Source organism: Haliotis cracherodii, unplaced genomic scaffold (assembly GCF_022045235.1).
Source record: "Haliotis cracherodii isolate W230 unplaced genomic scaffold, xgHalCrac1.p SCAF_2, whole genome shotgun sequence".
In the NCBI taxonomy this organism is placed as follows: Eukaryota; Metazoa; Mollusca; class Gastropoda; order Lepetellida; family Haliotidae; genus Haliotis; species Haliotis cracherodii.
Genome location: NW_027266275.1, coordinates 64,266,249 through 64,286,762, shown reverse-complemented (window position 1 = coordinate 64,286,762; position 20,514 = coordinate 64,266,249). Strand labels below are relative to the sequence as shown.

Sequence of the window (20,514 nt, the reverse complement as noted above, 5' to 3'; positions counted from 1 at the left end):
GCTTGCTGACTTGGTTGATACATGTCATCGATCCCAATGGCGTGGATCGATGCTCATGATATTAATCACTGGATTGTCTGGTCCAGACTCAATTATTTACAGACCGCCGTCATATAGCTGGAATATTGCTGAGTGCGGCGTTAAACAACAAACCAACCAACCAACTTAAATTACTGTAGATTCCCCAGATTATTGCAGAACAATGCCAATACATATTCTTGCTCCCTCGCTCTATCCTGACCTCATATGCAAGTTTACAGTTAAACTATTTCGAACAGACTTAGTAGAATTGGTCTTACAGCTTGTCCCTAAGAGATATCATGTAAGTCATTACTGAATGTGACCGTACATGGATCTTGTCCAACAAGAGGTTGCCATTTGAAAATGTGGAGTAAATGAATATCCTAATAACTGTACTGACGACATTAGATTTCATGGACTGTGTGCTGCATGTACATTTGAAGCAGAGTGGGATATGTAGCTGTGCTTTAAGTTTGGTTGGTTGGTTTGTTGGTTTGCCGCACTCAGCAATACTCCAGCTATATGACGGCGGTCTGTAAATAATCGAGTCTGGACCAGACAATCCAGTGATTGACACCATGAGCATCCATCCACGCAATTGGGATTGATGACATGCATCTGCTATCTGCTATCTCAAACATAATGTTAGAATGACCAGAATGCCCGAATAAAAACACTCATATTAATTATTATATTATACATTTATATACCGCAGGTATCCAGGTACTAGTATCTTCTCTATGCGCTTTTATCTGCTCCCCGCCCAGTGAATCCGTTTGCATTCCAGTTTTATCATTCTCAACTCCCTGGGGAGTATACAGCCCAAGCTGCCTAGCCAGGCAAGAAGGTTTAACATCCACCTCACATATCGGGTACCCATTTCCTCCTGGGTGAACATAGGCACATTTGATCTAAGTCACTTGCCCAGGGTGACACCACACGTTTTGACACTTGTGTTTCGGGTGTATGTACGTATTCGTGTTTCCACCATCTGGTCATCTACCATCGGATGTGTGGGTTCTTTTGAGCGCACAGCGTGAATGTACTGTACACTAATGGAGGCAATGCCAAACAGGAGTTCTATCGAAGGAACATTTGTTTTGCGTGTGGGTTTTCTCTTGTTGAAATCAAGACTTACAAATCATGGTGGCAAAGAAATGAAGCTGAACTGTTTCAGAAAGCTGATATCTGATTGGCTTCAAGAACCCATACATACTTTAGTAAGTGGTCCAAGTTCACTCAGGGGTCATAGAATGGGTGGTCCAAGTTCACTCAGGGGCCATAGAATGGGTGGTCCACATTCACTCAGGGGTCTTAGCATGGGTGGTCCAGGTTCACTCAGGGGTCATATAATGGGTGGTCCAAGTTCACTCAGGGGCCATAGAATGGGTGGTCCAAGTTCACTCAGGGGCCATAGAATGGGTGGTCCACATTCACTCAGGGGTCATAGAATGGGTGGTCCATGTTCACTCAGGGGTCATAGAATGGGTGGTCCAAGTTCACTCAGGGGCCATAGAATGGGTGGTCCAAGTTCACTCAGGGGTCATAGAATGGGTGGTCCAAGTTTACTGAGGGGTCATAGAATGGGTGGTCCACAATCACTCAGGGGTCATAGAATGGGTGGTCCACATTCACTCAGGGGCCATAGAATGGGTGGTCCATGTTCACTCAGGGGTCATAGAATGGGTGGTCCAAGTTTACTCAGGGGTCATAGAATGGGTGGTCCATGTTCACTCAGGGGTCATAGAATGAGGGGTCATAGAATGGGTGGTCCAAGTTCACTAAGAGTACACCCGAAGCAACCTTCTATGGAGGTGTCATGAGATCTTCACACGGAGAGGTATGGTATCAGAGTAAGAGATCTAATGAGATTGCCTAGGACTATCACTGATAGGGCGCTGGGTGTTGGGCGCGATACCACATACCTATCTGCTTCTTCTCCAGGTCGTCCTTGGCATCACACACCTTACGCAGATGCTCCAGCTCCGTCTTCTGCTCCTCCAGCTTCTTCCTGTGTGGACATAGATTGTAGAGATTGTAGTGAGTGTCATCAGCAGAGACTGTAGTGTGAGTGTCATTAGCAGAGATTATAGTGTGAATGTCATTAGCAGAGATTATAGTGTGAATGTCATCAGCAGAGATTGTAGTGAGTGTCATCAGCAGAGATTGTAGTGAGTGTCATTAGCAGAGATTGTAGTGTGAATGTCATCAGCAGAGATTGTAGTGTGAATGTCATCAGCAGAGATTGTAGCGAATGTCATCAGCACAGATTGTAGTGAGAATGTCATCAGCAGAGATTGTAGTGTGAATGTCATCAGCAGAGATTATAGTGTGAATGTCATCAGCAGAGATTGTAGTGAGTGTCATCAGCACAGATTATAGTGAGAATGTCATCAGCACAGATTACAGTAAGTGTCATCAGCACAGATTATAGTGAGAATGTCATCAGCAGAGATTATGTAACTGTAAGACCACATAGACATTCACCACTTTGCTGAATTTCACTAGCAGTGGTATGGTGATGTTGGAGCAAGGGTCTGGAAAAACCTGGGATTCCAAATGGTTAACTGCAAAATGATATGTACAGTATGTCTCATTGCAACATAATCTACTTACTTTTGTGATGATAACACTGATTCATTTTCTTTCTCCTTGCTTCTCAACTTCTTTATAATATTGTTACTTTGAAGCTGTTGTTTAGACAATTTTTCCCCTGAAATAAATAAAATGAATATTATTCAAGAAAAGCTTAACAAATCTTCAAAAACAATTGTTGGCACAGCTTACACAACATGAATGTATCCATGATATCTGTATTCAGTAGGAATGTCATTCCCTGTGACCACCAAATCCTCAAGTTACATCTTACAACAAGCATCAGATACTGGGGACCAATTCTGCACTGGACTCCCCACAGGGAGAAAAACATCAGATACTGAGGGACCTTTTCTGCCCTGGACTCCCCACAGGGAGACAAACATCAGATACTGGGGACCTGTTTTGCCCTGGACTCCCCACAGGGAGACAAACATCAGATACTGGGGACCAATTCTGCACTGGACTCCCCAAAGGGAGACAAACATCAGATACTGGGGACCTGTTCTGCCCTGGACTCCCCACAGGGAGACAAACATCAGACACTGGGGACCTGTTCTGCCCTGGACTCCCCAAAGGGAGACAAACATCAGATACTGGGGACCTCTTCTGCCCTGGACTCCCCACAGGGAGACAAGCATCAGATACTGGGGACCTGTTCTGCATTGGAATCCCCAAAGGGAGACAAACATCAGATACTGGGGACCTGTTCTGCACTGGACTCCCCACAGGGAGACAAGCATGGTGCATTGGGGACCTGTTCTGCACTGGAATCCCCACAGGGAGACAAGCATGGTGCATTGGGGACCTATTCTGCACTGGAATCCAAACAGGGAGACAAGCATGGTGTATTGGGGACCTACTCTGCACTGGAATTTCACCAGGAGACAAGCTTCAGACACAGGGGACCTACACTGCCCCGGAAACCCGTGAGTATAACCCACCTTCCTGCAGCAACTCGGCAATCTGCTCATCCTTCTCCTCCAACAGACTCTCCTGGCTCACATCACTGGCACTGCAACAACAACACCTCTTCAGCATGCTTACATGCATGGATCCATAGCAAATATCAATTTAATGTAAGCATGACAAAAAGTGACCAGGGCTCACTAACACCCCCATACTAAAATTAGCTGAAGAACAATCTTGATACATGTACTGGAGAAACTTTGATGCCTTAAAGTTTGAGCTGGTTTCTATTAAAAAGTCATGGCATGATTCAAAGAATCAAAGATACACTTGTGCATCATTGTAGGTCGGAGTTAAAAATATTTCTAAGTCAAAAACATTGAAAAAAAGCCATATTTTCTCAGAAAATCCATTTAGCGAAATCAAACTTTGCAGTGCATTGGCATAGAAACTGTAGCATTAATTAGAAAAGAATCAATGAAGTAGTTTTCAAATTATAAGTAAAAAATAATTTCTAAGTTCAAAACATGAAAAAAATACATATATTTTCAGAAAATACAACTATCAAAGTCAAATGTTGCACTGCACTTCTTCTATAATAAGTATGGAAACTGTTACCAAAATTTGAAAGAATCAACACAGTAGTTTACAAGTAATAGGTTGCACAAATGTTACAGTAAAACAATCTTAAGTAAAACAATGAAAAATAGCTATATTTTTTACAAAATGACTTTCGCACTGCACCTCTCCTATTGGTATAGAAATTGTTCACCAAGTTAGAAAAGAATCTATGAAGTAGTCTTCAAGTTACATACGGGTAGTTTACAAACAAAATATTGTCAAATATTAATGGCAACATGTGGTGTTCCTCTAAAGTAACATAGTTAATGAAGCAATGGTGATCTGCATAACAGGAAGCAGTCATAAAATACATGGATAAAACTACCTTTTCTTCAACTCATCTTGTGCTGTTTGAAGCTGTCGTTTTAAAGCTTCCTTTTCCTGAAAAACAAAATGTCAGCAAATTACATAAAAGAATGAAAGTATAAACCATAGTACATATACTCTTCTTGTAAAAAGTTATAAGAATATTTGTCTGCCAAATGGATTACCCAAATATTTATATACACATGGAAGTATTACTTCTGTACTGGAGACCCGTGAAGATCTGGGGTAGAATAGGTCTTCAGCAACCCATGCTTGTCGTAAAAGGCGACTATCCTTCATAAGAGGCGACTAACAGGTTCGGGTAGTCACAAAAACTTGACTCTACAGCTCATCACTGCCCACTGCTGCCTCAATAACCAAAGGTCCATTGACATTCACACAAAGCTAATGTCTTGGTACGGTCAGGTCCACATGTGCTGACTACACTACTTGTGTCTGGACAATTCACCTACACTTCATGCATTTCAATATGGTGAATGCATCGTAGTCAGACATGTTGATACAGAACAATGTGAAACGTATTTAAGTTACCTGTGGCTGTATGAAGAGCATTGCAGCTATGTCACAAATATCTTGTTTGCTGCTATGTACATGAGGTATGCATGCAGCAGCAATACGATTGATCAATTTACACATGGCATTCCTTACGTATCAAGATACATATGTTCCGACTATCGTCGTACGTATATGCGCCCTTGTGCATCACCCCTGCCCTTTAAACTACGTACCTTGATAGAAGACTGCAGCTTCTTCTCAGCCTCCGACAGCCTCTTTGTGAACTCCTCTGTGAGGATGTTGAGATCGGTCATCTCAGTCTCCCGCAGTTCCTCGACCTGTTGCAGCTGGCTGCCATCAAGCATGTGATGATATTAGATTTAAAAGAGGAAACCGTACATCATAATGAATTGCATGGTCGTATTCAGCAACACTCGATTCCATATATCAAACTACCAAACCATGAATTCTGTACCATAGTTACCCTTCTTACAACTGCCTACCATCCTGCTCAAATGTGTAGCTACATTATCATGAGGCCTCTTCTGTCATACCCACAAGCACCTCCCATGTCGTAAGGCCAGCAAGACTTCAAATTCACACTTTTACGAAAAGGCCAAAATGGCTGAACTGATGCTGACCTGTCACTTTAAGCTATGGTGAATTAATGAAGGGAATATACAATTCCAATCAGACTCTGAATGAGTGAGTGAGTTGGGTTTAACGCCGCTTTTAACAGTATTCCAGGTATATCACGGCGTGTCAGCTTAATGTGGGAGGAAAGCCCCAAGTGATGCAGGTCTCAGACGTTTACCACTTCGGTGAAACCCACGAGCACAGGTATGGTGCTGACAACCCTAGAAACATAATCGGGGTGAACCGGGATTCGAATCAATCATATGTTTCTGGCGTGTCCGAGGGATGCAACTCTGCACAGCGAATCGCGGCACCTTAGACGACTGGGCCACCTGTGCCCCCAATCAGAATCTGAACTGAATTGAGTAAGTGAAAGCCTGATATAACAATATTTCAGTCATATCATGGCATGTCAGCCAAATAATGTTAATATGGGAAAAACAAAAGTTATGTAGTCATGAGACCTTAGACTGAGTGAGTGAGTATAGTTTTACGCCACTTTTAGCAATATTCCAGCAATATCACAGCAGGGGACATCAGTAATGGTCTTCACACACTGTACCCATGTAGGGAATCGAACCCAGGTCTTCGGCATGACGAGTGAATGCTTTAACCGCCAGGCTACCTGACCACCCCTGAGACATTATACATTTACCTATTTACCTGACAAACCAATGACTATTAACAAGCCAAATCTGAGAATCAAACCCAAGATAATAAGATCATGGCATACCTAGGGGAAGCAACTCCGCACAGAGAATTGAAACACTTTAGGTGGGAGGGACTATGGTTTTCAAACTGGGTGCCACTGGCTATTCTAGCACAGCACAATCCATGGCCTTAAACTCATCTCAAGTATGCGGGACGGGACGGGATGGGACTGAGGCCCAGGTTATGAGACTACTGTTATCCTTGCTCCATCCTAAAGGAGTACAAGTGTGTGGACTCACTTCCGGAGGATGCTGTTGGTCTCCAGCAGGTCATTGTTCTCCTTGCTGAGCTGCACCACCTTGTTCTCCCGATGCTGGAGGACCTCCGCTTGCTCTGCTAGCTTCTGTAACATGGACGTCATACTGCACTTTCAACCACTGGACAAACAATGCCTTGGGTACTAGTCTATATAGCAGCAGATGCTGTCTATACAGTAATGACTTGTCAGTACATGTTTGTTCTGAGTATTAGTAAAGCATGAAAACCTAATGTCAAAATACCGCTCCAAACCTTTCTCTATCAGTCCTAGGCGAATTCTGCAATTCCATGATCGCAGAAAGATTTGCAGATAATTTACCTTTTCTCAGAATTGCAATATCAACCAATACACTAACATGATTAACTTTTATTATTTTTAAGCTTTTCTATCAAATTTTGCTCCTTAAAGATGCCCAAATATTTAACAAATGATTCAAACATACAAAATATGAACCTACAAACTAAATTTGAAATAAATATATCTCACTTCTAAATGATAGTGTTATTATGACTACATAAACTACGTTCACATCTAGCCATTAAAAGACATCAGTGACACTATGCATATTTATTTTATGTCTTATCCAGTGATAACTGTTTAAAATGACAGTTTGCAGAATTATTTTAGTTTGGATTTGGATTCGAGATTTCAAAAAAAGAGTTTGTATTAGGTTTTCAGCAGGAAATGGTTATGTCCTATACCGCAGTTTTTACAGCAGAATTTTGGTAATTCGACCGCAGAATTTTTTCTGTGACTGCTCAATCTGTTCTGAACAACTGTACATAACTTATTGACAAGTTATCACATAAACTTTCAACTGCATAACATACAGTCAATGTGTATGTTTCTTGTTTGAGTCCCAGTCAGCAATATTCCAGCTATATGATGGCGGCCTGTAAATAGTCAAATCTCAACCCGTAATACCAGTGGTTGATAGCATGAGCAACAACGTCAGGATGCAACCAACTCTCTGGGCCTGAATGACAAGCTAAGGACCTTTTCTAACCAGGTCCTGGGTCCCACACAGAAAAAAACACTTTCATGATAAGTACCCTGGACCCTTTAGCAACCATGTTTGATTTGAAAGATGCGCTAAAATTAGCCATCCAATTAAATCACACTTATCTGCGAGAAAAAGTCTGTTTGATGTTAGGAGAGACTGAGATGATGAAATTACTTCCACATGATGAAACTGGACAGCGTATGCAGGGGTAGAAACTGACATTTTTAGTCCACTAGTCCTTATAATGATGACAAATAGAAAAAACACTTAAAAATGGAAAATTTCTACTTGTCCTTAAGATACCTTAACTATTGGGCAGTTTGTCAAGGACTACAGGACTAGTGCCAATTTCTAACGCTGGTATGGGTCCAAAATGGTTATCATAAAAAAGTTGTATTACACTACACAGGATGCTAGATGATGATGCAAATTTAGGTGACGTTCTCCTTATCAATGGGAGGTGTCATCTCTCTGATCCACGTCTCATCACAATACTACCAGCTGGGAATACATTGTGAGCTTATTTTATGCAAATTATGAAAAAAGCTACTACATTATGATGAAAGGAATACTAAAAAAATATTAATTATTGCAATTAAAAGGAAGAAATCTACATGTTTTGTTAAAAATGATAAAGAAAAGAAATCATCATTGTCAAGTTAACAAAATATTTGAGAGAATATGAAGGCAAAAGGATTGTGTAAACATTCTTATAAAGCCTTGCGAAGCAATGAGGAGTGAGTGAGTATGGTTTTACACAGCCTTTAGCAATATTCCAGCAATATCATGGCAGGGGACACCATTAATGGGCTTCACACATTGTACCCAAGACAGGAATCAAACCCGGGTCCGCCCCTAAGCAATGAAGAATGGAAACAAAAAAGTGATGCTGCATTTCAAACTAGGATTAAAACATCAGCCAGAAAGGTTTTACTATTTTGCAGAAGAAAAAAAACATTCAACATGTTCAAAGCAATAGCCTGTTTCAGTATTAACATATTTCAAATGACAATTAATAATTTGCATGGCATATCGACTTTCCATATCAACACATAAACATCAAGATGACTGAAGCTGACCAGTGTATTTCAAGTTGTATACTGAACTGCAAAAGAAATGCAAATATCTTTCAAATTATTTGAGAACTTGTTCATAACGTAAGACACACAGCCAATCAGCCAGACACGTGGTTTGAACTGTGGTGTCCTATGTTCACAGCATTAACAGCCCTTGTAAAGTCAGTATGAAGTGGTCTGCAGTTGAATGTATAATTGATTAATCCATCAATACCGACATTGAAAACAGTTATCGATTGCAAACTCTTTTAATCAATAAAGCAGTGACACATATGAAGTTTGTGGCCTTGCCCACCTCACAATTTGCAAAGATCAACATCATGATCAGGTTGTCATGAGTGCAGCTCAAGGCCAAACCAGCCAATCAAGAAATGTAACAGCTGTCATCAATAAAATAATTAGCGTCTCATTCATCAGTGTTCCCATTTACCGGTAATTAGCAGTTTTTTACTGGTAACATTGGTCCCATGGACCAGCAAATAAGGTATCTGTAAATCTTTGTTGTTTAAAAAAATAAATTTGAAAGTAAAAAATGTATACTTTCGAACGAAGTCAGCTTGTCTGTTAACATCAGGGTTTCCCCGTTATCTATGTTTAGTGCAAGGAAATAATATTTCGCGCTGTGTTGAGGTTAACATGGTTACATATCTATTGGTAGTCTTGAACAAAAGTGAAATATTCAGAAAAAAAAGAGAAAATAGTGATTGATCTTTGTGTGAATGTGTAGATTTAAACAAGTTACTTCAGAAATGACGTCACTGAATCTGTCAACCATGAAAGTACACTGGATTGAAATTGAAATTGAAAGCATTAAAACTAGGTAAATTTCATATGATTTTTATTTGTTGGAACTGGCAAAAATTGGGAGGAACTGGTAATTTTTATAGATGCCAGTCCACTGGGACTGGCAGTTTCAAAAGCCAGCAGGAACACCAATTCATGTTTTATTATTTCTGATCTATCTGCAGAAAAATCAGACGTAATAAAACATAATGCTCAGTTAGGTATTTAACTGTTCTGGTTTGGGGCTGGATGTACATGGTTGACGTGTCTTTGGAGTCCAACCCATAACTGTTCAGTTGGATTTTAGAGGGACTGAGTGCTAGATACCCATTTCTGTACTCAAATTTGACTTTCAAGTGAGGATGCCGAAATTAATCCAATGACTTGGTAATCGAGTGTGACTTATACCCCCATCCCAAGATTTTATGTCTTTGTGTTATCATTTACTGGATTAACACATTCAAATATTTTGAGAGTTAAATTAGATTACATTAGATTTGCATTTCTTCAGCAGTTCAGTATCAAAATAGAGGTCAAGGGGCAGTACATCATTGGTGTATAAAGGTACGACTCTGAAAGGCATTGAGTATGTTGTGTTGATAGTACCTTTATATCCCGTGGCCTCCTCCACATGGACGGAGAGACCGAGGAACCTACTTTATGTCCAGGCACTAATATCCCTACACCCGTCAAGATGCGGGTTAGAATAGGTCTTCAGTAACCCATGCTTGCTGTAAAAGGTGACTATGCTTGTCTTAAGAGGCGACTGATGGGATCGGGTGGTCAGGCTCACTAACTTGGTTGATGCATGTCATCATATCCCAGTTGTGATGATCAATGCTTATGACATCAATCACTGTATTGTCTGATCCAGACTCGATTATTTACAGACCGCCATCATATTGCTGGAATATTGCTGAGTGCGGCACTAAACAAGAAACAAACGAAACCATTATCCCTTCATCACATGTGGACTGAGGTGACGTAAAGTGGGCTATGACATGGAGTTCAAGATTATTGCACTTATATAGCTGGATGTGTGTGTTGCTGCTTCTCCTAGCCCAGACTATGCTGGTTTTATGGTGCTAGCTCACTGAGATACAATTCCGTAGCTTAACAAGGATATCCAACACACACACAGCAGACTGACTCCGAGCCGACCAGTCCTTGTTTTAGCCCCTTGATGCCTATCACGAGACAGGGTAACAACAAGCACCATCTTTTAAAGTCCTTTGGTATGATGACCACCAACCTTCCTCTCACTGGGCATACACTTTATCTACAAGACCACAGTGGCAATCTGTCCACATACATCTCATAAGTGATGTTTGGTTGGTTGTTTAACGCTGCACTCAGCAATATTCCAGCTATACAACGGCGGTCTGTAAATAATCGAGTCTGGACCAGACAATCCAGTGATTAAAATCATGAGCATCGATCCACGTAATTGTGATCGATGACATGCACCAACCAAGTCAGCGAACCTGACCACCCGATCCCGTCAGTCGCCTTTTACGACAAGCATAGTTGCATTTTATGGCAAGCACAGATAGATGAACACCTATTTTATCCCTGATCTTCACGGGTCCATAAGTGATTGGGAGTTGTCAGGGCTAAATATGTTTTTGCAAAGTAGCAGTATTTTCTCCTTAGGTTAAAAAAAACAGAATTTACCTCCTAGGCATTATATTTTCTAGTTACTGCCAGTGATTTGAAGCGGTGTGTATTTAATATGAAAATTTGTATGTCTTTGTATCCTGTTGATTACACTCTCTCTGTGTAAAGCAAGCATTCTACCATACTACAGTACTGAACTAACGAATGTTATCTAATCATATGATGATGAAAAAATACAAATTAGCTCTAACATAGTAAAGCAAAGGAAATGTTAAACAACTAACATCAACAATCAAATAAACTCTTGTAACTGTCTACACAGCGTTACTTTGAGTCAAAAGACAAACTACTCAACTAAAGTCAATTCAAGTACAAATCCAATGCACACAAATATAAGTTGTAGAACATGTATCCAAAATTAGCATAAATCATTGTTAATGTCAACACAACAAAAAAATAAATGATCGAACAGACAAAAAAACATGCTAACAAAACAAAACAACTACTTATCACTACTCATATTTGCTATTATTATCATTATTTGTTTTACTGTACATTTAAATCATAAAATATTTGATATCCAAATTGGTAAAAAAATGACAGCTGGAAGATAATGCCGAGTATTTCTCATATTTTTCCTCTAATAAAGCCTCATCCGAAGATATTAAACAATAATTTCATAGTGACAATGTCACAAAACAGAACTACAAAATCTAGCAGATTGACAAGTTAGTTAGTGATGTTAGCAATCATGTACTTGAAAATAAACATCTGTTATTAACTGTTGTAGATGAGTGAGCTACAGTGCGTCTGTCCGCTTCATTAAAACAGAATGATCATGATTAATGGAACAGTAAATATGCATGATAAAATGTGTGAAAGGAAAAACGAGATATGATTACCTTTATTATTTCATGTTGCTGTTGGGTGGGAACACCCTGAAAGTTACACATGCATTCAATTTAGGTGTCTTTATAATACTTAATCATCTCTCATGACTTATGGTTATTGAGTAGCTGGAAACTGGACAGGGGACAAACCTGATTTAATATCATACCCAGACCAATTCATTTTCTTCATTAATGTACAGGCATAGCCTAAGTGTCACAAAAGTAACCCAAAAATTGAAATATAATTTTGTTGAGACTTTTGTCTCAGACTCACATCAATTTTATGACATGACATATAATTGTATATTGCCTTTTACATAAAATAAGAAAATTAACTGGTCTTCCTGATGAAGCAATAAATCAATAACCATCACGCTGTTTCCCTGCCTCGTCCTCACCTACAAGCAGCTGAACTCAGAGGGTGGGGGCCATTGTTAATCTGGACCAGGTTGGTGTTTTGTGGTCAAGTTACCATGGTTACCAAGCTACCTCAATCTGTCAGAATCGCATGCTGATCTCAAATTAACACTTTCATTAAAATTGTAATTGATGCAGTTCTTGAAGTGTTGGTGGAAAACAAATTGGTAATTTCATAAACATTTCAAAAAGGGTTTTCATATATCAGCACGTGAAGACCTTAATTTGATGAACACTTCATCATTCATGGTTATGGTGAACTGAGCGCCATGAGAAAGTGTCTTCTTTGAGACCAGCCTCAGCAGAATGAGTGAGTGAGTGAGTTGGGTTTGACACCGCTTTTAACAATATTCCAGTTATATCACGGCGTGTCAGCTTAATGTGGGAGGAAAGCCCTTAGTGATGCAGGTCTCAGACGTTTACCACTTCGGTGAACAAACGAGCACGGGTATGGTGCTGACAAACCTTGAAACATAATCGGGACGAACCAGGATTCGAACCCACAATCATAGGTTTCTGGCGTGCCCAAGGGATGCAACTCTGCACAGCAAATCGCGGCGCTTTAGACGACTGGGCCACCCGTGCCCCTCTCAGCAGAATGAAGGAATGAGCAAGGTTTTACACCGCTTTTAGCAATATTGTAGCAATATTATGGCAGGGGACACCATATTGTACCCATGTGGGGAATAGAACACACTCCTTCAGTGTGTCAAGCAAGCACTTCCATGAGGCTACCCACTTCCCCAGCCTGAGCAGAATACAGGATAGGTTATTGAAATTTGAAGGTTAAATTCATTCATGAACACTTGACAGATGCAACATTTCAGGCCAAGCCAACCAAACAACACTGGGTTAGATGGTGTTGGCTTGACTCAGACTGGGATGAGGAAGATGGATGAGGCTGTATCCCCGGATGATGAAGGATGGACACCTGTATCACAAAACCATCACAGTTGGAATGCCAATACATCAACACTGACTTACGACAGCCGTAGCATACATACATTTTAGATCGCTGACTTTGTGTGCCTCACTCTGGCAGGTGTGGGTTCGAATCCCGGACTAGACTCAACCCAAAAAAAGTAAGACAATTGGTACTTTACTAAGAAAAAGTGTTATCCCAAATATGACATTTGTTATACATATTGTTGTGGAATAGGCCTCACTGATGACCTCAGCTGGATGTTGGTCAGGGTACCGGTCGAGAACTAGCTACTTGTGATGGTTATTATGTTTATTCCTTTACTGATATCAAAACTATTGCAGGTCTGCCAGTATTCCAGAATTTCAGAACACAAGAGAAGAATCATAGAAACTCACTGGTATCTAAAATCAAGCATTAACGCTACCCTATACTCAAATCTGATAATGAACACATTAATATTAATAAAACTATTAAAAATATAATCACATTCATGAACATAGTTCATATGGTAATAGTTTGATATTAATATATTGCACAGGGAGCTGCATTTTGATCTGCTGATACCCCTAACACTCACTGCTACTGATCATCTTTACATCATAACGTTTTTACCCTCATTTACTTAAATATAGGTGTAATATTTTACAGTTATCTAATGAAAGATTTGGTTTCTTTTAACAAACATCACAAATGACAAATGGAAGTAAGGATATAAATGGTTAAGGCCACAATAAGTAAAGTATCAGATTTTCATTCCCATTAACCCCCGTTACCATGCTAACCAAAAAGTACAATTGATTTGTTATTCAAAACAAGCTGCCTTAGCATCTGAAGCATGCTCAAGATGACACCACCTTCAGGTGAAATAATGCCCATTTTTGTGTCTTTTTCTAAACCTATATTGATGAAAATCTAATCACAAATTCATTGTGGCCTAACTCATACACAGCGAAACCAAAAGCATCCATAATTTCCCCTACTATCAACTTGAAGATAAGGCTTCAGCTTGTTCAGCAGTATACCACTAACATGGCGCCATGGGAGATATATATCCTACTTGTGATATAACACATGACAGGACCAAACTACTTTATATCTTTAAACACCAGGGCAACTGCAGTGGACATCTTCTTTACCTGACACTATTCAACATAGTCTCCCCCTAGTCATGTCCTCCCATGGCAAGAGAGTCCACTAGCCTTATTATCAGTCTTGTTTCCACCCTTGCCACATCAAGCCTACGTTCCTGTGCTAAATAGGATTGGAATATCGCATATATCGATAGTCCAATCAGAGAACGTTTCACAAAATCAACATCACGACTGGTACATATTCGTATTTACCGCTGCCTGTCTTTGTTGACATCAATATGTCTTTTTCATCTTTTAAACCCCCCAGCGATTGCCTATGTTTTTGTGTCAGGGATGAACTTGCGATTGTTTGGGTTATCTGATCGACTTGGTCGTCGCCTTTGGTAGTCTCCATCTTTGTGAAGCTATACGAGATTAGAACAGCGATCTGACTGAATATCGCGTTTTCATTACAAGGTGCACAACTCGGGACCTCCACGAGGTAGTGCCAGGGTCGAGCCGAGGAAAGTGGCCTTGATATGGCAAGGGTGAAAAACTAGGCTTTGATATAGGCTAGAGGACATGCTTGCCTCGGGAAGATGCTCAAGTCATAGCATAGCAACTTTTTGTAGGAAATGAACCAGGTGATTATGTGATAACCTGTGTATAAAAGGTCACAGCGCATATAGTATGAAGAAGCACAAAAATAAAACTGTGACAATGTGTGAGTGAGTGAATGTTGTTTTAGGATGCCGACAGCAATATTCCAGCTATATCATGGCAGTCTGTTAATGACTGAGTCTGGGACACAGGTAAACCAGGGGCTGATAGCATGAACATTGATCGATATTGCTGGGGTACAATGACTCACTATTTATCAGCTAACACACTGTAACCATGGTAACCACCTCTTCCTCAAGCATGCATACTGGCAACAGTTGCGCTAAATAGATCAGCTTAAAGCAGCAAGTCTCATGATGTTAATACTACTTTAGGATCACACTGGCGTAAAGACATTAGATGTGTTAGTACCACAACACAGATCACACAATGTATATTATATATCTCTTTCTATAGAAATGATAACACTGCTGTGCTTGTTATCACATGTGCTCTTTAACTGTACAAGCAAAGCAGGGGTGTTATTCAATCAATCATCCTTCAAGGACACACACGGGACAACATTGTATTTGCAGAGCTCCAGATAAGCTGCGTATCTGCGTGAAATACGCATCAGAAATGCAGAAATACGCAGTAAAATATAATCCAAGCGTATCAAATACGCAATGAACAACACAGATACGCTACAAAAATAAAACTTGTGCGTATCATCAACCTATTGTGAAGTAACCCTGCGTATTCGATTAGCAAATCAGCAACTTATTTTGAAATTATAAACGGGCATTCCGTCAACCTTGCCAAACTACGCATAGTGTTTTTTTTAACATTTAACTTAAATACCCACATGTGTAAAAACTAGTGGGTAACAGAAATTTGAATACGCAGATAGAATTACTGATACCCAATGATTTTAAAATGCATGGGTAAAATACCCACAACACCAAAAGCTTATCTGGAGCCCTGTATTTGTCTGTGATATCTTGCTTATTACATGTCAAGTTTGATCAAAATGCACATTCTTTCATCACTGACATATTTACCATCAATGAGGATAAAGATACAATTATAATGACTAATATCAATAAAACACAGGATACAGATTTGCTAATTTACTAAAAAAATGTTTTAGAACCTGAGACATAAGCATGATGAAGTTATCAATCAACTAATGATTAGAATCAATTTTAACAACTTTCTGAAATATGCATTATTATTTAATGTATATGCTAAAAAAATAACAGTCTTGGTTCTCAGGCACCGCCCGCATCATTAAAAAGTTTGCCGCATGTTTAGTTTTTCCATTTGAATTTTTTTATTAATATCCAAAGTCAAACGGTAGTCAAATACTGTATTTTTGTATTTTACACATCAAGGAATACATTTATGTAGGGAGGCCATTTCCCAGGTTGATTGTAAACAACTGTTTATTTGGTTACATACTAGTTTGAACACCCCCCACCAAAAAAGACACCACCCACCCGTACCATATTTTAAAAAGCCATTGCCTGAGAACCAATTCTTTGATATTTTTAAGCCTTATCTATATCATTTTTTTTACTGCAATGAGAAATGTATGCCACACCTCACAAAGCTTTTCGAAAACAACAGTTCAGACATACAGATTTGTCCAGTCATTCTGTTCGATGGCTCATACTTCATGTACTTGGTTTTTATTAACAAGTTTCTACAGCATGTACAGTCATGTGTCCCTGGGCCACATTACAATGCTACACTGTGAACAGTAAGTGCTTATCTAGTGCCTCACCACAGCAGGTATTAACCATATAGAAATGTGTAACCAGTAACTATATCAGATATGTGACAAGAGGTGAAAAAGCACAAAAAGCATGGCAGCTCCCAGAAGTGTCAACCCAGTTGGTCTCGTATCTCTTGTGGATCAACATGCAAGGGGGATAACTGTTGTTTCATACCCGTCCTTCAGAACCCTAACAGGAGAGAACATGTAAAGACCAACAAGATTGTAACCATTGGTTTCAAATCACTGTAAATATGGTAAACCAGCATCCCTCCTCACTGTTACACCACGACAGAGGAAACATCACTTTAAACACGCTAAACAAATTTACACATCATAAGAAAGCAGACTTGCACCATAATCAAAGCTGGCTGCAGAAACAAAATATACATTAAAAAAAAAAATACAGGATAAAATAATGCATTTCAAATTCTGTCATAACAATTTCCAAATGAGTAATACCACTTCTGTATTTAATTTACAAACTTACAAAACTATGGTCATGATGATACTCAAAAAAGATAAGGACCACCAATTCTTTCATATTACGGCATGACAGAGTACCTATAGTAATAATGAAAGATTGGATGGTCCTTAAAGTCTTTTGAGCATGTTGAGTAGCATAGAAAAAGCACCCTTAACAACATGAGCAATGAACACATTCATAAGCTCTATCTCCTCTGCCCCTGGTGTATCAGTGACCTGTGGAAGCAGCGAGAAAGAGAGAGACAGGACCGGAGGACTCCCTCACTTACCTGGAGCAGCTTTTGGGGATGGTAGGGGCTGTCCATGTCCTCTTCCTTCACAGCAGACAGGTCAGGGGCACGCAGGTCTGGCAAACATTGCATAGTCTATATCATCCTGTAATCTATATTACCAAATGAAGTTAAGGACCACCTGATTCTTTCATATCACTACATGATGTGACACATTAACAATAGTAATATGAAAGAATCTGGGCCGACTTGTCCAAATTGATCTTAGCGCTAAGATGATCATAACACCCATACCTTAACATAGGACTATGATAGTCTTAGCGCTAAGATTGCATTGTGCAAGTGGTGATCTATAACTTCTTTTGAGTACTATTATTATCTGATTGCTATATGGGCATTATGGGTATGATGTTGATGTTCCACAGCAATCTTCATGTTTTTATACAAGTCATGCAATTTCAAAATCGCTATCGATACATTTATATCTATATATGCTTTGATGAACAAAACTGTAAATCTGTATATATTTTCCCATGGTTACTAACACAAAACAAACCAACAATAGACAACACATGCAAGAGGTTGTCATCTGAGGTTGGTATACATATTACTGTGACCTACTAACTTTACACCGCTTTGAACAGGATTCGAACCCACCCGCATCCTGATCTGCCTACATGGCCTAAGGGACACAACTCTACACAGAGAAGAGTTCCTCACCTTCGTCCCCAGATTCGAGATCCTGACGCTCCAGACTGTCCCGACCTGGACTCATCTGATCACTTTCTCCCGCCTTGCTGTAAGTACTGCTGCTTGACTGACTGTCTGTCCGCCGGTGACTGTGTGTCTCCCTGTCTCGTCGTACAGTCTTCTGCAGGGCAATTCTCAAGGGAGACAAGTCAAATGGACGTTCATTCTTATCTCCATTTGGTGTTGGTGTTGATATGATTTCAATGTCCGATGACGTGGTTGTTTCAATGTCATCACTGGACTCTTGTCCACTTATACTCTTATCAATCTCAGACTCCACTTTAGAACTTTCAGATTTCTCTCCACAGGAATGATTATCACTTCCGGAATCCTCAGGTTTCGACACATCCTCCATAGCCTCCTCCAACATATTTTTCACAAAGGATGAATTGGGAGAAGTTGTAGGGAAACTCTCATCACTTTTCTCAACATCATGTTCATGGTCACTATCACTCTCCCTTCCCACAACAGGACTGTGACCAACCACAGTCTCCCCCGAAGTACACGTGTCCATACTACTGTCGAGCTTTGAAGCATCCGATGAGTCATTCCCACTGGACTGCCCAAGGTCAATCTGCTCCTTTTCCAGGAACTCCTTTTCCAGAGCACTTTCATCAGCTGTGTCCATTTCCGATGCTATGCTCTCCACAGATGGCGTGTCCACACTGCACAAGGTGTCCATGTTATCCATAGGTGCCTGAATCTGAGTGGTAGAGATGTTGATGTATTCAGATGTGATTTGTTGACTGGATATGGATTGGGGAGGGCTGCCCTGGTCGTCTAGGTCATCTTGACCAGGACTGGACAGAGTGATGATGGAAGCTTCTGATGATAACGGGGTGCTGGGCCCAATCTGTTCTGTATAGTCCGAAGGAATGTCCAGGACCACTCTCTGAGATGTGTCCAGGCTATCTTCAGTAGAAGATACTATTGTTTCGTTTTCACCAACTGAAATAATGCTTTCACTTCTTGCAGTGTCTGTATTGTCATCTGGCAATATGGAATGATCTGGCTGTTCAACTGAAGTTGGATGAGTGGTATCGGTTTGGCTTATCCTTGGTGGTATCACAGAATCTGAAGCGAGTACCTGTTCAAACGTATTCACATTTCGCGCATCAGCATCTGAGGTATCAGAGTACTGAAAATCGGTTTCCTTCAAAAGCCCTTCCTCACTCACACAATTATCTGCCCAGATTTGAACCTCGCTTTTTGCGGGTAGCCCACTATCACCACCATCCTTTTCAGAATTCCTCCATCCTTTTTCCGATAAAATATCACTTCCTCTCATGTCCAGTGGTTCAGGATCACTAGCCTTATAGCCAAATGCTTCCGGGTCCTCCGAGGAATCTGCAGAAACCTTGGTGGTGGTAGGTGCTTCCTGCAACACATCCTCTTCCTCCTTTCTCTTACCTTCCTCTTCAACAACTTTCACAGATTCTGTCACAGAAGGTGCCCCAGTGTCTTTGCCAGCAGGCCCAGAGGTACTGGATCTTGGCGATTTCAAGGACTTTTTCTGTCCCAGATGAAGAGGTCCAATTGCCTTTTCCCCATCTGGGCTTTTACTCTTCTCATCAGTTTTTGTTTTTCTCCCTTCTTTACTTCTTGAGCCACTGGAGCTAAGTCCTCCAAGATCATAGCTTGACCATGATGATGATGTCTCACTTTCAGAACCCTTGTCAGATTCTGATTGCCCACCCCACCCATAATTCCAAGAACTGGGCGAGGTGGCTGCAGCCTGTTTTCCTTTTTTATCAGTCTCCGGATTCTCTCCAGGTGTGCTTTCTTTTCCCTCTGGCTCCTGCCCAGCTCCAAGCCAGGAGTTCCAAAAATCCCCACCACCTGCCCCAGATGGCTTTTCTGTCTTCTTCTGTTTACTAGCTGATGCTACTTTGGCAGCTGCTGTTGATTTGAAAAAGTTTTATCAGCTAAAGGTATACACTGAACTTGTCAACACCCTTACACTGAACATGCTAAACAGAAATTATATTACCTTAAATCTGAGATACGAATAAAAGTTATAATGTAAATTGTAATCATATTTTTATATCATAATCATGTTTATCCATGTAACGAACAAACTTAAGTAAATTAAAATATATGGACAATAGTTAAAATAGTAGCTTTTAGCTGATGAACAACTGGTCTTCAAGTAATGACTTTTGGATGACAACACAAAATTCTATTCCAGTGTCAGAATTATACTGTTGTCTTCATCTTGAAAAATGCAAATACATGAAAGGGCATTAAGTTTATACTGATGTATGCCTTACAAGACAACCAAGAATAATTTGTTTCAAGTCAGAAGCTAATCATTGT

At 40.2% G+C, this 20,514-nt stretch overlaps 1 protein-coding gene across 2 annotated transcripts in view; it reads right to left on the bottom strand.

Moving 5' to 3' along the window:
• Positions 1 to 20,514, bottom strand: part of LOC139468350 (TATA element modulatory factor-like) — a 36,528-nt gene that overhangs the window by 15,018 nt on the left and 996 nt on the right. The window contains exons 3-11 of one of the 2 annotated variants that reach the window (XM_071250260.1): positions 18,169 to 20,097; positions 17,488 to 17,564; positions 11,956 to 11,991; positions 6,555 to 6,658; positions 5,202 to 5,319; positions 4,472 to 4,527; positions 3,561 to 3,631; positions 2,638 to 2,734; positions 1,947 to 2,032 (exon numbers count right to left, since the gene is read on the bottom strand). In XM_071250260.1, the coding sequence (XP_071106361.1) occupies positions 1,947 to 2,032; positions 2,638 to 2,734; positions 3,561 to 3,631; positions 4,472 to 4,527; positions 5,202 to 5,319; positions 6,555 to 6,658; positions 11,956 to 11,991; positions 17,488 to 17,564; positions 18,169 to 20,097 (2,574 nt within the window). The remainder of the gene's footprint in view (positions 1 to 1,946; positions 2,033 to 2,637; positions 2,735 to 3,560; positions 3,632 to 4,471; positions 4,528 to 5,201; positions 5,320 to 6,554; positions 6,659 to 11,955; positions 11,992 to 17,487; positions 17,565 to 18,168; positions 20,098 to 20,514) is intronic. The other variant, XM_071250261.1, reaches the window with a different exon arrangement.